The sequence below is a fragment of the Doryrhamphus excisus genome, linkage group LG11, assembly GCF_037039965.1.
Source record: "Doryrhamphus excisus strain RoL-2023G ecotype Guam linkage group LG11, RoL_Dexc_Guam_v1.1, whole genome shotgun sequence".
Classification (NCBI taxonomy): domain Eukaryota; kingdom Metazoa; phylum Chordata; class Actinopteri; order Syngnathiformes; family Syngnathidae; genus Doryrhamphus; species Doryrhamphus excisus.
In genome coordinates this window covers 3,663,283-3,685,912 of record NC_136367.1, presented here as the reverse complement: position 1 = coordinate 3,685,912, position 22,630 = coordinate 3,663,283, and the positions used below count along the sequence as shown (strand labels likewise).

The 22,630-nt window shown below is 40.1% G+C and overlaps 1 protein-coding gene across 1 annotated transcript in view; it reads right to left on the bottom strand.

The window, feature by feature from the left end:
- Positions 1-22,349, bottom strand: part of cep128 (centrosomal protein 128) — a 36,284-nt gene extending 13,935 nt beyond the window's left edge. The window contains exons 1-16 of the mRNA XM_058088114.2: positions 21,690-22,349; positions 20,629-20,715; positions 19,481-19,604; positions 19,210-19,325; positions 18,931-19,022; positions 17,341-17,413; positions 15,917-16,003; positions 15,768-15,842; positions 15,550-15,676; positions 14,615-14,754; positions 13,772-13,843; positions 11,879-12,064; positions 9,539-9,727; positions 7,673-8,131; positions 4,291-4,452; positions 528-692 (exon numbers count right to left, since the gene is read on the bottom strand). Coding sequence (XP_057944097.2) covers positions 528-692; positions 4,291-4,452; positions 7,673-8,131; positions 9,539-9,727; positions 11,879-12,064; positions 13,772-13,843; positions 14,615-14,754; positions 15,550-15,676; positions 15,768-15,842; positions 15,917-16,003; positions 17,341-17,413; positions 18,931-19,022; positions 19,210-19,325; positions 19,481-19,604; positions 20,629-20,715; positions 21,690-21,860 — 2,325 coding nt within the window. The 5' untranslated portion in view covers positions 21,861-22,349. The remainder of the gene's footprint in view (positions 1-527; positions 693-4,290; positions 4,453-7,672; positions 8,132-9,538; positions 9,728-11,878; positions 12,065-13,771; positions 13,844-14,614; positions 14,755-15,549; positions 15,677-15,767; positions 15,843-15,916; positions 16,004-17,340; positions 17,414-18,930; positions 19,023-19,209; positions 19,326-19,480; positions 19,605-20,628; positions 20,716-21,689) is intronic.
- Between the last annotated feature and the right edge of the window lie 281 nt (positions 22,350-22,630).

Sequence of the window (22,630 nt, the reverse complement as noted above, 5' to 3'; positions counted from 1 at the left end):
ACATAGAGCACGGCGGTGCACACAGGTCCCCTTCTGAAGGGGTCCACAAGCACTTGGCAGGGAGAGTGACTGTGAGCCAGGATACAAATGCGATCAAAGGGAATGCTGCACTGTGGCAGGGGAAAAAAAATATATATTAAAAATTGAAGCAAACTCGACTGGGAGCTGAAAGTACTGTTGGTGTGAGTGATGTGCACAGAAGCATTGTTGAATCCAAGGTTCCTACTCAAATGTCTGCTTATGGTGATATATTCTGTCTATCATGTGTGTTGATGGGTGTCTTTGGTCTGTTTGCTTCAGCACTCCGTTCGAAAAAAGCTAAAGTAGAAGCTCAAGATCCCCAAAAGAAGCAAGTGTGTTCAAAACTAAAGGTTGCAGGCAGGGAATACAACCAAATGTAAAAGGATAGGACAGCATCTATTCAAGTATGTTAATACTTTTGGTATATAGCTTTTTATCTCTAGATTTGCCACAATAACGTAATGAATTGAAATGAAAATATCTTTTGACAGCACTACATAATATACCTGGAAGTTGTCTTCACCGTTGCTGGCGATTCCATGAAGTGCGACATCTAGTTCATCACCAATGGAGGACAGAGCCTCCTCGTGTTCTGCCTCCATCTGTGCCACCTTCTCTTCCAGCTTTACAAGCTCTGAAACCGAGACACGTCTCCCTTCATTCATCCTCACCTGCGAAGGATGGGAGAGCAATGACACAGTTGAGGATATTGTCCCTTTCTTTATATAGCTTCCTAGGAGACAGAACATCAATTAGGGATGGGAATAACCATCGATTAGTCATTGAATTAATTATTAATTAATTATTAATAATTGTGTCAATTATCTGAATTGACTCTTGATCAAGTCATGAAGCAGTTGAAGTAAAAGGCAGTGCATTGCTTGGCCAAAGCCTGCAAAGTCTGAAGAGGAGGAACATGACGTTAGCCATCTCCAGTATGATCTCTTTATTACTTTAAGCCTTTAATATTATGACCCATTGACCCTTTTCACACTTGTTCGGTGACGGAAACATTTTGACACTGTAACTAATTACAACAAAATACGCTATTCTGCTGCCAAAAACCTTGCCAATATCATCAAAATTTAAAGTGGAGTTGCACTTTTTTTGCAGTGCTTTGCAATATCATACAATAAACCAGGGCTGTCACAATGATTTTTTAAATTTTAATCAGATTAATCACAGTTTCAAATTAATTAATCATGATTAATCACAACAGAGAGGTGTGCTTGCTCTGGTGGGCATGTGTTATTTACACACAAAAATCTGGAATTTATTAAATAAATTAGTTTCTACTGTTAGTGTTATTTTTGACAGCCTTCATATTATATCTACAATATATTATGTTTATGAAAAATAGAGGCAAATGAAACCTTGCACTCACAAAACATTCTCATCAGTGACCATTATGATGATTAGACTTTTAGATATCAATACGTTAAATTCAAATTAGGGCTGCACGGTGGTCGAGTGGTTAGCGCGCAGACCTCACAGCTAGGAGACCCGAGTTCAATTCCACGCTCGGCCATCTGTACGCGGAGTTTGCATGTTCTCCCCGTGCATGCGTGGGTTTTTCTCCGGGTACTCCGGTTTCCTCCCACATTCCAAAAACATGCTAGGTTAATTAGCGACTCCAAATTGTCCATAGGTATGAATGTGAGTGTGAATGGTTGTTTGTCCATAAGTGCCCTGTGATTGGCTGGCGACCAGTCCAGGGTGTACCCCTGCCTCTCGCCCGAAGACAGCTGGGATAGGCTCCAGCACCCCCGCGACTCTCGTGAGGATAAATTACTCACATGGAGTAATTTGGCCCCATATCTATGGCCTAGCTTCTTGCTTGTGTGCAAAACTGAAAGTGTTCAAGGCACTTTCCACAATAATTAATGTGCATGATGCCGACACAAAAAGTAACAACTATTATTGGATTTCAAAAGTTGAGTCAACATTGTCTGTGTAGCAGAAATTGAGTTGTGTATTTTGCAAATAGCACATCAATAATGAGTTCCACTCCAAATTATTTCACAGGATGCGATATACAATTAATGTCAGTGCACACTCAATAAAACCATGATATTTCATCAGAACAGATTGTGGTTAAATTTCTAGATACCACCTTAAGTCGTATTTTTGTCTGTTTTCCTGGAAAAGAAACAAAAAAACACACTACAGATAAATACACATACAACCTTAGGCATCAGTGTCATTCATTTGCTTTCCTCCCACACAAACAGACCTAGTTAACTATCTTCCTCGGCTCTGCGCTGCTCTGTCAATAGTTTCAGGGTCTCTTCCAGGACACAGTCAATCAATATGTCAGAGAACCAGGAACTAACCGATCAGTGTTGCCGGGGGACTGCGGGTCATTATTCTGTCTCTACATGATAAACTACCCACATTACATGAATAACGCCCTTTTTTTCCTCCTCCATTCACCCGATTTAGAGTCAATACATGGATGCCCTAAAGAGACCCTCCTACTTATGGGGCCTGTCAGAAAGGAAAGTGAAGACCCCATCTGCTGTTGTAAAACACCTAAGATTTTATGCCGTAGGCCTTTTAAAAATAGTGCCGATTTGGCACAAACGTAACCTTTTAAACATGACGCATGATGACATGACCTTGCTCTGAATCCATCGCTGGTATGTTATTAAATGTGTGTTAGCCCATCTGTTGCAGCGCTAGAAAACACGGTTTGCATTTATTATGCTAATTGAACAAATAACTGTCAAAGTAATTGGGTGCAGTGGAACCGACTAAATAAAATTAGGAGTGCCGATATGAAGGAGCTATAAAGTCATACTGATAAATCAGATGAAAAAATACATTTGATAACCGCTTAAAAAAAAAAAAAAAACTCCAATGAGGTGAGATTACCCGTACAGTCGTGGAGGGGAATTAGCGTGTGCAAACAAAAGGCTCCTTTTCTGGGATGTTCTGCAAACAGCCTGTCCGAACTTCCCGTGTGCTCACTGGTAAGCAAACATGCCATCCATGGTGTGAATGGCACGTCCACGGCCCGGGGCTTGTTCTTATCATTGCGGTTTTCGAAAAAGTACAAACAGTTTGCCAGAGATGACCCAAAGGTCGGTGATTTCATCATGAAAATGGTCAGCTGTCAACTATCGTTGAAGATGCCGGCTTTTGTCAGCCTTCAGCGTTTTTAATATGCAAGATGTTGGAAAATAACTTTATATTTTGCTCGCTATGTCACCTTTTTTTGGTACCGCTTTCAGGCGACTGACCCACATAGAATGCATACATTGAGTTTATTTAACTAAAGTAATGCATCATCCAGGGCGGCACGGCGGTCGAGTGTTTAGCGCGCAGACCTCACAGCTAGGAGACCAGGGTTCAATTCCACCCTGGGCCATCTCTGTGTGGAGTTTGCATGTTCTCCCTGTGCATGCGTGGGTTTTCTCCGGGTACTCCGGTTTCCTCCCACATTCCAAAAACATGCCAGGTTAATTGGGGACTCCAAATTGTCCATAGGTATGAATGTGAGTGTGAATGGTTGTTTGTCTATATGTGCCCTGTGATTGGCTGGCCATCAGTCCAAGGTGTAGCCTGGGATAGTCTCCAGCACCGCGACCCTTGTGAGGATAAGCAGTAGAAAATGAATTAATTAATTAATTTTAGAGCCCTCTAGACATGAAGTAACACCCCTATAGTGAACTTTATACTCATATTACCCAATTTAGTAGACATAATAAGAGAAAATAAGATGTTTTTACGCTGCATGGCAAACCAGTGATTAGCACGAGGGCCTTACAGCTAGGAGACCCGAGTTCAATTCCACCCTCGGCCATCTCTGTGTGGAGTTTGCCTTTTCTCTCTGTGCATGGTCACCAGCCAATCACAGGGCACATATAGACAAACAACCATTCACACCTATGGACAATTTTGAGTCGAATGTGGGAAAAAAACGGAGTACCCAGAGAAAACCCACACACAGGGAGAACATGCAAACGCCACACAAATGTGTCTGTATTATTGTAATTATCGCTCCTAATTTTAGTGTGCTGCAACGTTTGTGTAAGCACGGCACACAACTCTGAACAATAGCACCAAGTGCCCAGGGGTGCACTGGCTGCTCCACCAAGATTATAGCCATAAAAATAGCAAAAGCAACGACAGAGATGCGATTCTCCTTTTTTACAAGCCAGAAGCTGCATTTTATGTCAAAATCACTCATATCGTTTTTTTTTTTTCCATTGATCTATATTATTTTATTTTTGCATTCCTCAATGTGAAACAGGGGACGACACTTACTTCATCCAGTTCCAGTTTGAGTCGTTGGTACTTTTTGTGGAGGAGTGCATGCGCATCCTCTTTTGTGCTCAGCTGTGCAGCCAGCTTGTCACATTCATCTTTCATCCTGTCCAACTTGACACGTAGCGCCTCGCACAACTTCTTGTCAGACGTTGCACCTGCCTAATGGAGAGCAGGTGTGTTCATGACCATGATATGCTTAGGGATTCATTCCGACTTACAAGTGAACTCTCATCATTTCGTTTTATCTGGCAGATTTTAAAGTATGAAAACGTGTATGTGAAAGTATGTGAACCCTGTGGTCTCGTCAGACCACAGAGTATTTTCTTAATGTTCTTTCTGTTCAGCAGTGGTTTTCGTCATGGAACTCTGCCATGAAGGCTGTTTTTGGCCCAGTGTCTTTCTTGAATGCTGACCTTAACTGAGGCATGTTCTTTGGATGTTGTTGTGGGGTCTTTTGTGACCTATTGGATGAGTGATCACTGCATTCTTGGGGTCATTTTGGTTGGCTGGCCACTCCTGGGAAGGTTCACCATCATACAATGTTTTGGCTATTTGTGGGTGATGGCTCTCACTGTGGTTTGTTGGAGGCCCAAATCTTTTGTAATGTATCAGCGTTTAAATTTAAAAGCTTTCTAACTTCTTTCCAGGCTGACAGATCTCAATGAATCACATTTTCCACACAAAGGCGTGGAAGTTACAATAAAAATAAAATGTAATTAAATTTAAAAAAAAATAAAAGTTTCAAAATCTGTGTTTAGTAAATATTTGTATTTGTTTCATAATCTGTGCGACACACATGCAGAAAATGAAGAATCAAAAGGGGGACCAACACTTTCATTTGTGTGTACAGTATATCCTGTCATTGCACTATATAGATAGATAGAGATAGAGAGATAGAGAGATAGAGAGATAGAGAGATAGAGAGATAGAGAGATAGAGAGATAGAGAGATAGAGAGATAGAGAGAGAACGAGAGAGAGAGAACGAGAGAGAGACAACGAGACAACAAGACAGAAAACGAGAACGAGAGAGAAAACGAGAGTGAAAGCAAGAGAGAGAACGAGAACGAGAACGAGAGAAAACGAGAACGAGAGAAAACGAGAACGAGAGAAAACGAGAACGAGAGAAAACGAGAACGAGAGAGAGGGAGAGAACAAGAGAGGGAGAAAACAAGAGAGGGAGAGAACAAGAGAGGGAGAAAACAAGAGAGGGAGAGAACAAGAGAGGGAGAGAAAACGAGAGAGAGAGAAAACGAGAGAGAGAACGAGAGAGAGAGAACGAGAGAGAGAGAACGAGAGAGAGAACGAGAGAGAGAGAACGAGAGAGAGAGAACGAGAGAGAGAGAACGAGAGAGAGAGAACAAGAGAGAGAGAACAAGAGAGAGAGAACAAGAGAGAGAGAACGAGAGAGAATGAGAGAGAGAGAATGAGAGAGAGAGAACGAGAGAGAGAACGAGAGAGAGAGAACGAGAGAGAACGAACGAGAGAGAACGTGAGAGAGAAAGAGAGAACAAGAGAACGAGAACAAGAGAACGAGAGAACGAGAGAGAACAAGAGAACGAGAGAGAGAACAAGAGAACGAGGGAACGAGAGAGAACGAGGGAACGAGAGAGAACAAGAGAACAAGAGAACGAGAGAGAGAACAAGAGAACGAGAGAGAGAACGAGAGAACGAGAGAACGAGAGAACAAGAGAGGGAGAGAACGAGAGAACGAGAGAACGAGAGAACGAGAGAACAAGAGAAGGAGAGAGAACAAGAGAACGAGAGAGAGAACGAGAGAACGAGAGAACGAGAGAACGAGAGAACGAGAGAACGAGAGAACGAGAGAACGAGAGAACAAGAGAAGGAGTCAGTAATTAGAGTGTCATTAACAATGATGGAGAACTTGGTATGAACTTGGTAACAAAATACAAAAAAACCCTTGAAAACGAGAGGAAGGAAACAGATGGAAAAATGCAAAATTAAAGCTGGAGGGAGGTGACAATGGGAAGGATTATGAGGGAGAAGGATGATGCAGTGGACAAGTACAAGGAAAAGCAGCTATTTTAAGCTTTGTCTCGAAGTTGACTGGAGCTAAACTAGAATACACGCTTCTAGCGATGAATATTAGGCGGGCTTCTTAGGGACATGCGCGGCACCCATGGGGTAGAACTTAATGCATTCTAGAACACGCCCTTGTCCTCACTGAACTGAAATGACACCATTACGTTGAGCTATGCCAGATATTAATGCCAATGAGGACACTTAAAGTGCTATCCTCACCCATATCAGGGAAGAGTAGGCACCTTAAAAACAATGAACCCATGAGGGCTCATCATTGCAGAGAGGAGGGTCAAGGTTGAGCGCTAAAAGGCTTCAAGTCAACGGGAATTCCCTATCTACAAGCGCTGCCTTGATGAGACTCCTGTTTTTAATATTTTCACGCCTGGAGCCTCGGAATGACCACGGTGATATGGTAATGGTAATGGTTTTATTTTATTTGAACACGCATCGGATTACAATTGAATGCATCACATAATCAGTTCACAGTTCCACATGTCCAAAAGGAGTAGGAAGAAGCAAAGCTTATTAAATCCTACCACTCCATCTGGTACTTTTACAATCAGTAACTGTTACATTTGATCACTTCCTGCTTTCCATAATACAGTTTCAGGTTTTTTTTTTTGTTTTTTTTTTAATAATGTACCTCGTACAGAGGTACCAGGTGATATGAGCATCCAATGACATAATGTGTACCATAGTAAGTGTCAATATAGTGATATATATAGCACATCATGACTGGTTCAAGACTCTTCATCCTTGTATTTAGCAAACATCAACTGCTTGTATTGTTTCTTGAATTGGCTCATCGTTGTGCATTGTTTGATTTCCTTACTCAATCCATTCCATAGTTTGATTCCACATACTGAAATGCTATGGCTTTTTAACGTAGTCCTAGCATAGAAGTGTTTCAAATTTTGTCCTTCCCTGAGATCATATTTCTCCTCTCTTGTAGAGAAGTATTGGATGACTATAATAAGTTGAAGTATTTGTGATTTTAGAAATATGGAGTTAGTATGTTCTCTGTAGGCGGTATTATGAATTATCCTTACTGACCTTTTTTGCAGTACATTTAGCCAGTGAAGATTGCTTTTGTAGTTATTTTGATCCACGCGCACCATTTAGACCTCAGCTATATTCCATTCCCTCACCCTCAGAGTGTCAGACAATGAGGAAAAATACGCTTTATGAGTTTTGCATTTCCCCATGCTGGAAATCTGGCAGATGTTTAGTAACTGGGGCACATTATTCTAAAGTACAAGCTAATGACACTCCACGCGCAATGTCAAGCACAAGGAAAACTATCTGTGTTTGGATTGTGGGTTATTCGCTAGAACCTACCTTAAAGTCACTTAGATGTGCCTGGATTTCTTCCCGTTCCTGACGGCAAACCTGGATCATTTCCTGCATTTCCTTGTTCTTTGTCCTGCCATCCTCAATCAGGGCCTTCAGGTTGCTCAGCTCTTTTTCATGCACCTCTCTCTCCAGCTGCAGCTGTTGCCTTAATGTGTCCCGTTCTTCCTGAGCCCTGGCCAGCTTGGCTTGCAACTCCGCCGAGACCTTATGAAGCTCCATCTTGGAAGCTTCCTCCTCAGCCAAGCGCTGCGCTAGCTGGGAATGGGCTGAGGTCATCTGCGTCACTTTGCCTTGGAGTTCAGCTTGCTTATTCTGGTCTCGCTGACAGAGACGGGCTTGTGCGTCAGCTTTTTCTCCGAGCCTCAGGTTCTCTTCTCTCAGTCTTGAGTGGATGTCCGACTGATGCCGAGCCTCTGTCTGAAGCGCAGCAGAGGCCTCTTTTACCTGTAGTTAAAAAACACCTTACAATCAGAATGTACAGTACTTTAACTTCAAATCGCACCGATTGCCAAGAATATACGAGTTATGCATGAATACTAATGTGATCTTAATGATCAAACGAGCTTTTGAGAAAAGACATGTCTACCTTAGAATAACTTCTGAGCTGGCTGGGCTGCTTTAAAAAAAAAAACAAGTACATGACAGATAATAACGCGAGCTTCATGATGGATGAGGAATAACTTGACTGCTGCCTTGTCTGTAAGAGTGAATGTAATAAACATGAGTGACAACATCTTTTAAAGGCCTCACATTTCATGAATAATAACTAGAATATTCTTGTATAAGGTAGTGTGGTCCCTGCAAAGCAATCACTGATTACTAGTACAAACTGCCAGAACTGTCACTAATAATTGTGCACCTGTATGACGTCAAGATGTCATTCAAAATGACTTGAAATCAGGCGAATATTTCAATATTCTTATTTAAACGTTTGACCGTCACTGGATTCGGTCTGCTGTGACCAAACACAATCTCGGAACGTTGACTGGTAAGACTGGGTGACAAAGAACACCTATTGATTTTACCTTTGTTTTAACATACATTAAACGATTAAAAGGTGGGCAAACTACGGCCCGGGGGCCACATGCGGCTCATTTAAACTCAACATTCAACCTGGCATCATGGCTTCAGCCGAACTTTTGATGGTTGAAGTAGATGTTATATCAATTTTGTTATTTACAACGTGCTCCTGAAAAAAGGAACACAAGCAATAATAAAATAATAATAATAATAATAATAATAATAATAATAATAATTTAATTTATAACGCAGGGCTGCATGGCAGTCGAGTGGTTAGTGTGCAGACCTCACAGCTAGGAGACCCGAGTTCAATCCCACCCTCGGTCATCTCTGCGCAGAGTTTGGCGACTCCAAATTGTCCATAGGTATGAATGTGAGTGTGAATGGTTGTTTGTGTATATGTGCCCTGTGATTGGCTGGCCACCAGTCCAGGGTTTACCCGGCCTCTCTTGAACCAAAGACAGCTGGGATAAGCTCCAGCACTCCCCGCGACCCTCGTGAGGATAAGCGGTAGAAAATGAATGAATGAATAATTTATAAACGCACTTTACATCAAAGAAATTATTTCAAAGCGCACATATTGCAGATTGCATGACACTTTTACAGATACAATAATTCCAGGTGGACTGTTACATGTAAAATATATAGTCTGACCCCCCCACGACTCAAAAAGTTTGGCCACCCCTGACCTAAACCATTCATTCATTTATTTCTACCATACCATGACAGATTCCGTTTTTTTGTTGTTTTTGATTTTTAAGAGATGAATGTATTTAGTCTTTGTATGTTTAATGAAAACAGGATGAAAGGTTGTTACACCCTCCCTCTAACCTCTCGGATTTCTTGCTCCAGAGCCAACTTGCGCTGGCAGGTCTCAGACAGCTCCACATCTTTGAGGTGAAGCTCCTCTTCACGCTGGGCCAAACGTCGCAGGTTTTCAGCCAGCTCTCTGCGGGCCGCCTCAGCCTGCTGGCTCAGCGCCTTCAGCCGAGTCTGGGAGCTCTCCTTCTCTTTGGCTACCTGGAGAGAGGAACAGAAAGAGTCGGGGGGGGGGGGGGGGATGGGTGCGAGGGGAGTTGGAAGGAAAAATAGAATTACAGATGATGGGGAGCTGAAACGGTGAACAAAAGGAGCGCTTTGACGATATTTGACAAGGCCAGATGGAAGAGTGACAGTGAAAAAGTGGAGGAAAGCAAACGCAGCACTCGCACCCGGCTCGGCGATAAGCGACAACGGTCAGGTCTGTGCGAGGCAGATTTGCTTCTAATACTCTGGCTTTGACTGGTATTTGTAAGGACTTTGCCGAAGCTCAGACACTAATCATTTAATTGAGCACTTGATTATCTATTCTAATTCATTAAGGGGGGGTAGACATTATTTCATAATTAATTCACACCACGTCAAGTATTCAAGGTAGAAGTCTCCGTGTGTGTGTGTGTGGTGATTACAAGTTTGGAGGTGAATTAGAACTGCATAGTAATATGCTAATATGCTAATATGTTACTGCAAGAGTTACAAACTATATGTCTATAAAGGTGATACGTTGAACGAAGCGGGTCTAAGAGTTGGCTCTTTGAAGTGAACGAACTGTGCTTTTTTTTTTTCTTGACTGTCCAAAACATGTGTGGTTCCGCAAATGTCGACACTATACAGAATGCCAATATTACTTTCACCTGGACTACTGTAGACTCCTATAGAGCAGCTACACACAATAACCAGCACGCAAAGCTTTATAGGTCTTCCGGAATCTGCACCTATTCAGCTGTATTTCTTTGGATTTTGTGCTTTGCGCAAAAACGGTCTATAATTTATTCCACACATGACCCGCCTGCAAGCACGCCCACTCCATTGCTAGCAAGTAAAACAGAGGAGCAGAGGCTTACAGCGACGTCCGTCTAAGAAGGTCCGGCCCTCTGTGACATCACAAAGGGGCAGTTTTACGACGCATTTTAATACCGAGCGTTTTGAGCCATCCAAAACTTCTTTCAGGGCTCACTTCCAAATGCGCAAACCTCATTATCTGAAACTTTGGCATAGTTTAACATGAGAATAAAACACTAACTACAATTAAAAGTAAGAAAAGTGGAAAAAAGCATAATAGGTCCCCTTTAAGTTTTGCACATTTTAATCTATATTTTCTTGTATAAACTTTTGTTGTCGTTGTGTTGTTTTACTGTGTATAATTGGACATTACACCGATAATAAACTGCACTATAATGTTATTATTCATCTTAGTACTGCAAGTATACTTTTGGAACCCATTGGATCCCACAAGATTTCATACAAAGTTCTTATTTTTTATCTTATTTGTGTTGTTGACTATCAGTGTCAGTAATAAGCCATAATTTATTATTATTAATAAAGGTATATTTGAATAGTTATAAGGTATTATATCCAACTAACCTTTTCACCAGACTTCAAGAGGACATTTGTGCTTATTTCACAGGCAATTTCTAATCTTAAAGGGCATTATAAAGAAATAGAAGCCAAAAAAAAAAAAAAAAGCACATAAATAATTCAGCCACGGTAGGTTTATGCAAATGGTAGTGTGTTGGTTTATGTGCTGTGGAAACAAGATTACTTAACCACAGAATCACATAAGCTGGGAACGTTTGGTTCTGTTGTCAATGCCTGGAAGACTGGTAATTGTTGCACACAATGGCTAAAACTACAATTTTTTGCTTATCTTTTTTGGAGATTGAGCGTCCGTACCTATTTGCTGCGGAATTGCTTATTGATTTCTCAATTAAAATGATTTTCGTTTTCAAGTTCCGAGAGTCTATTGTGCTTAAGTGTGATAAGACTATTACAATTCAATTGCACACTTGACAGGCGACATGACTTCAAATCGCTCTTTGAGGTCAAACATGCATTTAAGTCTTCAGTATACTTACTAAAAACACTCAGGAAAGTTCCATTCATTTTAGTGGGAAGCAGCTAGCAATGTTTTATGTGGCCAATTACCCTTGCAGAAATGAAAGTGATGATTTGCTATTGCTGTCTGGTGCTTCACCAATGTCCAGTATGCATTAAGAAAGTTTTAATTAATGTGCGTTGTTACAATCTTAGGGAGAGCTGCTTCCAGTGCCGCACTGAGTGACAGCGTATAAAGTGGTAACTTCTTCACCCAAGGTCTGTGACGATAGCAGTCATTTAACAAATTCATCTGACCTGTACTGCCTCGGCACTGTGCAGCTGAACGTGGGCTCGGGCCTCCTCCAGCTCCTTCTGCAGTCGATTGCACTTTGCCCTCCATTGGCGCACAGCTTTTTGGGCCTTGGCCTTCAGTTCGTCTCTGCTCCTTGTGCTCTCTTGGAGTAACGCCTCGGCCTCGGTCCTCTCCGCCTGCTCTCGACTCTGAAAGAGAAATGTAGATTCATGCATGGGTAATTATCCAATATTTTAACATCTTTTGGATTTAATTCGAAACAGGGGGTTTCGCCATACAAACCATGTTGGTCTCGAAATTGTATTTTTTTGCCATTTAGCCCAGATTGGAGTATTACATAAAGTATGATATACCGTAGTATAACTAATGAATAATGCTAATGAATTAGAACAGTCTTATATTATGTTAATTTTATATAATATTTATAATAAAAAATAATAAATAATATTATTTATAGTACTTGTAGTATAAAACGTATTACAATAATAATTTAGAATAAATTAAAATTAATTATATAATACCGTAAAACAGGGTTATAAGGGACGGCGGGGTAATAAGGGACAATTTTCGGGAAAATTTTTTTTGAACGATTTGTTCTTCGAAAAAAAAAAACAGAGCACCTTCCTGTTTCACATGAAAAGGCAGAATTACGTTTAAAACATTTTCCCAAAAATTGTTCCTCATTACCCCGCCGTCCCTTATAACCCTGTTTTACGGTACATACAACTGATACAAATATAATCCTGTGGTGATGTCCATCATTTTACATATTGGATGACAGCTTTAAGAATGATATATTTGCAATTTTTACCATTTGGCCTCAACAATCTTGGTGTAGTTTTTGAGTTGTGTTGCTGGTGCCAATTATACAAAGAACCAAGCATGATAAAAGGCATACATACATACATACAGCACCTCCAGGAGTGTCATGGCCGATCTTACAGTAGGTTAATTTCAATTGAAATGTCCACATTTTTGAGTGTTTTCTCTAAATTAATTTGTTTGTGAATACATTTTTTTTCATTTAGATTTGCCTTCGCTCATAAACATATTATAATGGGACTGTCTGTTGCTTATTGTTACAGTAGATGACATCCTAACTCTTTTACTTAACACACATTGCAACTTTTTATGTCTTATTGGACGGCTTTGGAGACTCTAATGCAGGGGTGGGCAAACTACGGCCCGCCAAGTGTTTGAATACGGCCCGCCCAATCTTTCCAAAGTATTTCATTTAAACTCAACATACAACCTGGCATCATGGCCTGAGCCAACATTTTGATGGTTTTATCAATTTCGTTTTTTGACATGGTCTGTTGTTTACAAAGTGTTCCTGAAAAAAGGGACACAAGCACATAATAATAATAATAATAATTATTATTATTATTATTAGGTTATTATAATTATTATTAAAACTACTAGGATTATTATAATTATTATATTAATGTTAATTATTATATTTATTATATATATTATTGTTATATTCACATGTTTTACATAATAATAATATAATAATTATTATTTAAATTTTATTGCAATTATTATAATATTTTATTATTTTTTTAAATATTTAAATATAATTATAAAATAATAAATAATAATAGCAGGTTGCATGACAATTTTACAGATACAATAATACCAGGTGGACTGTTACGTGTAAAATATATAGTCTGCCCCCCCCCGTAAATTTTGTCATATCAATGCGGCCCGCAAGTCAAAAAGTTTGCCCACCCCTGCTCTAATGTGAAATAATGCAACAAGCAGTGGGGCCTACACAGATATTTAAAAAAAAAATGCACACTTCTACCACTCCCATGTTAAAAAAAAACAAAAAAAGTGCCCCCACCGGGCGACAAATGCACACTAAAGCACTGATTAGGAATTACAGTAAATACCTGTATGTCCCTCAGTTGTTCAAGCATTCGCACCTGCTGTTGCTCCCGCCGTGCCATGTCTGCACACAAGCCCTGGAGTACAGAAACAAAAAGAGGTCTGTGGGTCGAAAAGAAAGTCTTGAAAGTGGCTGTAGTAGAAACAAACAATAGAAAGTACAAAAAAAGCAACAAAACACACTTAGATCAAAGACAGCAGAGAATGAGCATCTTCAAATTGGATTATCCTTTAAACAAGTCTGAAAAATAGTCCAAAATGAAGTCGTAGTGGATTATTTTATATCCCTCACAACAACAACAACAACAACGACAAAGTTGAGCCACTTTGATGTTTTCAGTTTGATGTATTTTTTTTTTTTCCAAGGACGTCAGTTAGGAGAAATTAGTCACAGGTTGATTAGTCATGGAATTATATTTCACAGGGAATAATTCTCAATTTGGCTTTTTTTCTGCAAATACAAAGCATTTATTTGGATCTACCTTAAGTCGGGGGCCTGGGTGATACATACAAACACCCACCTCATGTTTGAACACCTACGTGTAGGATTCAGGAAGCGTGGGATTTGAAATAAAGGTTCATTGCAACGAACATCAGAGAGAAGAAAAATGATAAAACATTAAATGATGCAGCCTACCTCTAACATTTTATTCATGAAACAGCTTCGAACGCCGCTATTTAACACAGATTTGATGTTTTTACACGTTTCCCAACACGACAGAAGTTGGACAAAAAAAATGACTTCAAAGTGCCAAGAAATTATTTAAAGATGCAATTTTGAAAAAAAAAAAAAAAAAAAACAGGATTGCACTATTTATCAGTAAATTTTTCATTATTCATCAACACACCTCCAACTGTAAACTCAGCTGGACTCGTTCTCTCTCCTTGCGGTCAACAGCCTTCTTCAGTTCTGAGATCTCGCTATTGGTCGAGGTCTTGTGCAGCTGGGCTCGCAATTCTGCAACCTCTTTTTCCAGATCTAAACCATCTAGACGCACATTCAAGAAGGACACACACAGCAGGAAATGAATTGAACTGCTCAGAACTAAAAGTTAATATGGAAAATTATGAGTTACAAAATTGTCAATTATATTGACAATCCACTACTTATGCTAAGATACACATTAATGTCACACTGACCTGCTATGATTATCTGCTAGAAGTCTCCGAAACAAGTCCTCCACATGCTTACCACCTCATTCAAACAGCCTTTAGTGTCTTGGCATGTGAGTCTTCCCTTCGTCATCTCTGTCCCCCACAAGAGATCACCCCTAATCTTGCATATGTGGTATCCTATATTAACTAATATTTTAGTATGAGGCTGCACGGCGGTTGAGTGGTTAGCGCGTAGACCTCACAGCTAGGAGACCTGAGTTCAATCCCACCGTGGGTCATCTCTGTGTGGAGTTTGCATGTTCTCCCCGTGCATGCGTGGGTTTTTCTCCGGGTACTCCGGTTTCCTCCCACATTCCAAAAACATGCTAGGTTAATTAGCGACTCCAAATTGTCCATAGGTGTGAATGTGAGTGTGAATGGTTGTTTGTCTATATGTGTATGGGTGGACCCCGCCTCTCGACCGAAGACATTTGAAATTTGCCTTGAAATAACTGTTGTCTCATCTGTTGTCTATTTTGGAGCTAAGAGCAGATATTCACTTAACACGTGCTCATGTGTCATTTTCTGTTATGCAAATCAAACAATGACATCATCCATCCCCCCACTCCCACAAATTAATGGCGCGTTTTTTTTTTTTGTGTGGATTGGTCAACTGTGCACTCTGTACCTCGTAATCTCCCCTCATCTTTGCCAGTGTAGTTGCCATGCATGGGCTGTGGAGGCTGCCTCCAGATCCTCTGAAGCTCCGTCTTCTCTTTCTGGGTCCTCTGCAGCTCAACCCGCATGTCGGCCACCTGTGGATCATCGCCCACACAGGACGGACTCATGCAGTTGCCGAACCGGTGGGGGGCTTCTTTAAACGGGCTTTGCATCACGACAACAAACCTGTTGAACAAGTGATTCTCTGCTGTCCTCTGACTCTTCCAGTAGTCTTTTAGCTCTCTCCAGCTCCTGCTCCATCTGAGAAGATAGGTGCTCATATGACAGGAAGAGGTGATTCACAATATACTGTAACATAGAAACCACACACTCACCTTGAATTTCTCCTTTTCTGCATTGTGTAGTCTATACGTCACAGGTTCCTCTCTATGGTGGGCTTGGACATTGTGTCTCTCCAAAGTCTATAAACAAACACACGGGTCAGAAACACATGAACGCTGCAGCAAATAACAATGCAAAACATGACAGGTGCTTAACTATGACATCATCGGCCCTCCTCGTCTCTTTAGAATGAGACACGAAGCATAATGGTGGATTTGTACCAGGCTTCAGATCCTACTCAATCCCATCCATTCTAAGCAGAGTACGGTGATGAATTGTTGGCTGCGAGCAATAACATCTACCCAAGTGACTCATCATCTATTTGATTCACATCACAGCGGGCCCATCGGTGGGGAATAAATGTGTCCTCTGCTTTCTCTCTCCCCTTGCTCTTTAGTAGTATAAAAAAAGATTAGTTTTCTTCCCATTTCCTCATGTGTGTTTATTTACCGTTTTTTTTTTTTTTTTTTGGGGTGGGAAAAAAAACACTTCTTTTCACCCAAGAGGCTGTCTGCGTCCCATCAGGACACTAAGGTGGAGAGGGATGTAATTTAATTTGTAGCTGCCTTGTATGTTTGTTATGTGAGCTTGTACTAATCAGTTTAAAAGAGAGACACAGTGCCCCCTTGTGGTCGCCTGCAAAATCGTACTACTGTACAACAATGTGCAAGACAGCTATTTTTTTTATTTTGGCAAACATTACAGTACATTTCTTACATCAATAAAAATATAACTTTCCATTATTTACATTTGTATTCAACTATCTGAGGCTGAAGCAAAAGCTTATAAATGCCTACCCCTTTTTTGCAAGATATAATCAGTCTTGTTTTCCCCTGTTATTATCATTGTAATATTATTATTATTATCATTATTGTTATAATCTTTATCATTGTTATTGTTATTATCACCATTGTTATAATCATCAATATTAGCATTTTCATCATTATAGTCGTAACAATTTTTTGATTTTTTTTTTTGAATTATTTAATTTTACAGACTTCATTGCTTCTTGTAGAGTGCTGTGTCATTCCATGTGTTGTTTTCTGAAATCAGCAGTATTTGTGCTTTTATTGTCAATTTATTAGCCCACTTTTCCCCCCCTAAGTGTAACATTTACATATCATTTTCTGGATTGCATGTGTCTAATCTTGTGCATTAAAAAACAAGAACTTGAGACTGTGTCTGAACAGGGGACCAACTCAAACATCAGTTTCTTCTTGTTGAATATATATATATATATATATATATATATATATATATATCGATATACAAAGCAGATTTGTAATAGTTGAATTTGTGATTATTTAGATATTATTTATTGCAGTATCGTGTTTAGTCTTGCAGGATTGATGCCTTTCTGTGAAATCCATCAAGTTACACGATGAAATGCAGAAAACAGTACATGGCAAGAACTCACAGAGTCCAGACGCTGTGAAGTGGGCATGTGTTCTGACAGGCTTTCTATTGTTAGCCTGGTGTCAGCATCGGACCTGTCAAGACAAGACAAATGTTGATCCACAAAGTCAAGAAATATTATTAAGAAATATTTGCTGGAGAAATACTGTAGTAGCCTGTAGTAGGATTCTATTTTTCTCCAAAAAGAGGCAATTTTTTTTTTCTGCAGAAAACATATGTCATTCACCCTAAGTCAGTAATAAATTATAAATGTGTGTTTAAAAAAAAAAAGCCCACAATTTTTACAAGCTTGTCTTCATGTTTCACTGATAATGGTTTTACATCAAGAGGTTTTGCACTTTGTTCGGCTGTCCTTCATCACATTAAAGTTGCTGCGAGAAGCAAAAAATATACAGTCCATCTTCTACATTCATTCGTTAATGGATCATCTTACATTATCATTCATCGGTGATGAGTGCCTATATAGTATATGCTTTAAAATATGTTCATTCTAAATAATAATTGAAGAGATAACCTCATCTAATAATTACAATAGTCGGTCAATCTTACGGAAAATGTTGATCCATCAGAGCAGAATGTGAGCATTAAGCTTGCGGGAGGGTTGGAATGGGGGGAGCAAGCAGTGTGTAATTTTTTTCCGAGTGTCTCAATAATGCGCATTCATGGTCCCGGGACAACACACTAAGGTTATTAAATCAGATTATTCAAAGGGGACATGGCATATTATGCTCATTTTCGGCCTTTTGTATTGAGTTGTGGACTCGTATAAGCTCCACACAATAACCTACACAAAAAGTTTTCGAGATCTTCCAGAATCTGCACCTATTCCAGCTATATTTACTTAAATATAAACAGGTCTGTTTTAATTTATTCCATCCACGGCTCGCTTCCGGGCACATACACTTTACTGTGATTGGTCCCACTCAGCTTGTACCCGAACATGCCCATATAAGGAAGTCAGTGTCTCAATAATCCGCATAATGGTCCCGGGACAACACACAAAAGTGATTAATTCCGATTATTTAAAGGGGACCTCGTATATTATGCTAATTTTCGGCCCTTTGTATTGAGTTGTGGACTCGTATAAGCTCCACACAATAACCTACACAAAAAGTTTTTGAGATCTTCCAGAATCTGCACCTATTCCAGCTATACTTACTTAAATTTCCAACAGGTCTGTTTTAATTTATTCCACCCAAGGCTCACTTCCGGGCACATACACTTTACTGTGATGGAGCTAATTTTCAGCCATTTGTATAGAGTTGTGGACTCCTAGAAGCTCCACACAGGAAGTTTTCTATATCTTCCAGAATCTGCACCTATTCCAGCTATATTTACTAAAATTTCCAAAAGGTCTGTTTTAATTTATTCCACCCACGGCTCGCCTCCAGGCAACTACAGTTTACTGTGATTTGTCCCACTCAGCTTGTACCTGAGCATGCCCATATAAGGAAGTCGGGTTCACTGTGAGGTCACAGTGAACTGGTGGTTGAAAAAAACTCTCTGAACCCGAGCATTCAAAGCCATCCCAAACATTTTCAGGGCTCACTTCCAAATGTTCTGATGTTTATATATAGCCTTGTTGAAATACCTATTCCTTCGCAGGATTTCTCGATCCAGGTCCAGAGACAGTCTTTGTTGGCCGCAGTGCAGATCCCTCAAGGACTGGTGCAAAGCATGGATCTGGAATTGGTGTAATACATAACATTACATACGTACATAAAAAAAAATGTCAACAAAAAACGTGAGGATTCGAGGAATCAGCGGTTTAATTTCCATGATATTCAAATGAAACCTAATTTAATCAACATGCAGGACACTTTTTGATCGTGCATGAACGTGACAATGATGAAATGTATACAGTACTTACATCTTCTCCTGACACACTGCTATTTTTGAAGCGGACACTGGCAGTGTGAGACCTCCTTCGTCCCGACGCTCCCGTGTAGTCTCTCGATGGAGAAGTTTGGTGCAAGTGTTGACCATCTGTAACCCCACGTGATTGAATTATACAGCAGTCACATGTGAATAATAAAAAGACAGCGTTCGCAAGATGGCAGCTTCAATGGAAGGGGCAGCCAAATAGTCGCTTTCTGCTTTGAGAATCAAAATTTGAGCAACTGTTGAATCTCTGTGCCTACCTGATCCAGGGCAGGTGTCCAGGTCACTAGAATGTAGGGTGGAGGCGGAAGCACTGTGAGCATTGTTTCTGCTCAACCTCTGTGCCTGCAGCTGGCTGATGGACTCTTCCAAGTTATCCCGAAGCTAAATGGAAAAGAGGAAACAAACAAGTTACTATGGTAATGGTTTTATTTCATTAGAACATGCATCAGATTACACTTGAATGCATCACATTCAATCACTAACTGTTACATTTGTTCACTTCCTGCTTTCCATAATCCAGATTACTTTTACAATCAGTAACTGTTTCATTTGTTTACTTCTTGCTTTCCATAATACAGTTTACTTTTACAATCAGTGACTGTTACATTTGTTCACTTCCTGCTTTCCATAATGCAGTTTACTTTTACAATCAGTGACTGTTACATTTGTTTACTTCCTGCTTTCCATAATACAGTTTACTTTACAATCAGTAACTGTTTCATTTGTTCACTTCCTGCTTTCCATAATACAGTTTACTTTTACAATCAGTGACTGTTTCACTTGTTCACTTCCTGCTTTCCATAATACAGTTTACTTTTACAATCAGTGACTGTTACATTTGTTCACTTCCTGCTTTCCATAATGCAGTTTACTTTTACAATCAGTAACTGTTACATTTGTTCACTTCCTGCTTTCCATAATACAGTTTACTTTTACAATCAGTGACTGTTACATTTGTTCACTTCCTGCTTTCCATAATACAGTTTACTTTTACAATCAGTAACTGTTACATTTGTTCACTTCCTGCTTTCCATAATACAGTTTACTTTTACAATCAGTAACTGTTACATTTTGCATTTACAATGCTATGGCTTTTTAACGTAGTCCTAGCATATAAGTGTTTCAGATTTAGTTCTTCCCTGAGATCATGTCCCTGAGAACGGACAGAGCCAAGACTCAGAAACACTTAAGAGCGATGAGTCCAACCTCAAATTTCTGTTAATTGAATCCTCAACTGCGTCTTCATTTAATTTCAGACAGGTCAATATTCGGCTTCAATGACAGGGTGCAACTGAGAGTGAACTAACATAAAAATAAGACAACCCTGCCATTGTGCAATTTAAAAGCCATCTGTGTAATGGCTAATATTTCATTACGCTGGGAATTAACTGAACAGGTGTCTCACCAAAGCCATGGCCTGAGCCTGGTCGTCTGTGTAGTCCCTGTACTGGCCCAGCATCTGGTCCACCTTGGTCAAGTTCCTATTGGTGTCCTGCCAGAGAGACATAACAATTACTGTGTGAGCGCTGATGTTCAATCGTTCACAATGATGCTAATGTGCAGCGGGGAAAAAAAAACAAAAAACACACCACCGCATGACAACCGAGCATCTGTTTAAATTGCTTTTTAAAGTTTATTCTCTTTGTACTTATTCTTTGACTTTTTTTAAAGTGTGGATTCAGATTCAAATATTGGTTGTATGGCCTCTGAACAAGTCTCCATACACATTCATACCTATGGACAATTTGGAGTCGCTAATTAACCTAGCATGTTTTTGGAATGTGGGAGGAAAACCGGAGTACCCGGAGAAAAACCCACGCATGCACGAGGAAAACATGCAAATTCCACACAGAGATGGCTGAGCGTGGAATTGAACTCGGGTCTCCTCGCTGTGAGCCGTGCAACCCACCTTTATAACCCTCTATATTAACCAAATTACAGAGACATTGTTATTATTAAACTAGGAGACCAGGGTTCAATTCCACCCTCGGGCATCTCTGAGTGGAGTTTGCATGTTCTCCCCGTGCTTGCGTGGGCTTTCTCCGGGTATTCCGGTTTCCTCCCACATTCCAAAAAAACATGCTAGGTTAATTAGCGACTCAAAATTGTCCATAGGTATGAATGTGAGTGTGAATGGTTGTTTGTCTATATGTGCCCTGTGATTGGCTGGCAACCAGTCCAGGGTGGACCCCGCCTCTCGCCAGAAGACAGCTGGGATAGGCTCCAGCATACCCAGGCATAAGCGGAATAGAAAATGAATGAATAAATGTTATTATTGATAACATTGTCACCCTGAAGAACTACATTAGTGGCAAAGTGACACCATACCAGCTAGCTATTATCTGACTTCACCACACACTCTGAAAGGTATTCAGTAGTATTACTATATTATATTAGTTTTTGTTCTGTCACTCATTATTTTTGTTTGTGTGATTTGCAGTTTCAACGAGGTGTAAATGAAATTACCTGCAAAGTGTCGCACAGTGTGCTGATCTTCTCAGAGATGTCCGATGCTCGGCCATCAGCTGCTCGACCACTGGCTCTGCCCCTTTCTCGTCCCGGTCTGCGGTGGGATTCACGTCCCTGCGGCCTGCGGCCTCGCCGGTCGTACGAATCCGACCCACTGGATGTGTCCATACTTGGCTTGACAACGACCGAGAAGGCAAATCTGAAGATTATTGTCCAAAACGCTTACTGGCAACAGAAGTGTAAATAACAACCAAATATTTGGCTGGGAAGATAATGCCAAACAAACACTGCACTCGTATCCCACAGAGGCATTTTGAGTTTTGCAAGTTAAATCCAAAAAGTAATATTATTTTACCATTCAAATATCATTCAGGTTTATATTTTGCTTGATCTGCAACAGGTGTTAACTGAATGCTAGCAAGCTAACTTAAACCTTAATGCACGCATAATGCCAAAACCACCTCAAACCTCTCGATATATCCAACATTTGCATCTCAATCACAACGATTTATCATTTACGTTACACGCGAGTATTTCCACTTTGGCTGCAGTAAAAGAAAAATAAAACTAGGCATCGCTGTGCTATGGCAACTTGAACTAGCCGCCTCCAAGCAGCAAAACAACGGACTGCAGCACAAGCAAGAAATAGACGCTGGGAATTGTAGTCCTTTTAGCCATTAGACGCTAAAGGAATGTGAGGTTTGTGAACTACAATTCCCAGAAATAGGCTTTTGCGCCAGTGCTGCCGCGTCGAAGAAATGAACGAAGAAAATTAGCATTTCAGTATAACAGTAGATCAACTAAAATAATTTATAAAAAATTTATTTTGTTGAATCTGCACTTTTTTATTAGCTCTTAGTTTTCTGGTAACACTGCAGAAGCTGTCACTGCCATTTTTTTTGTCATTTTTTTCAGCAAGGCAAATCACATTTATTTAA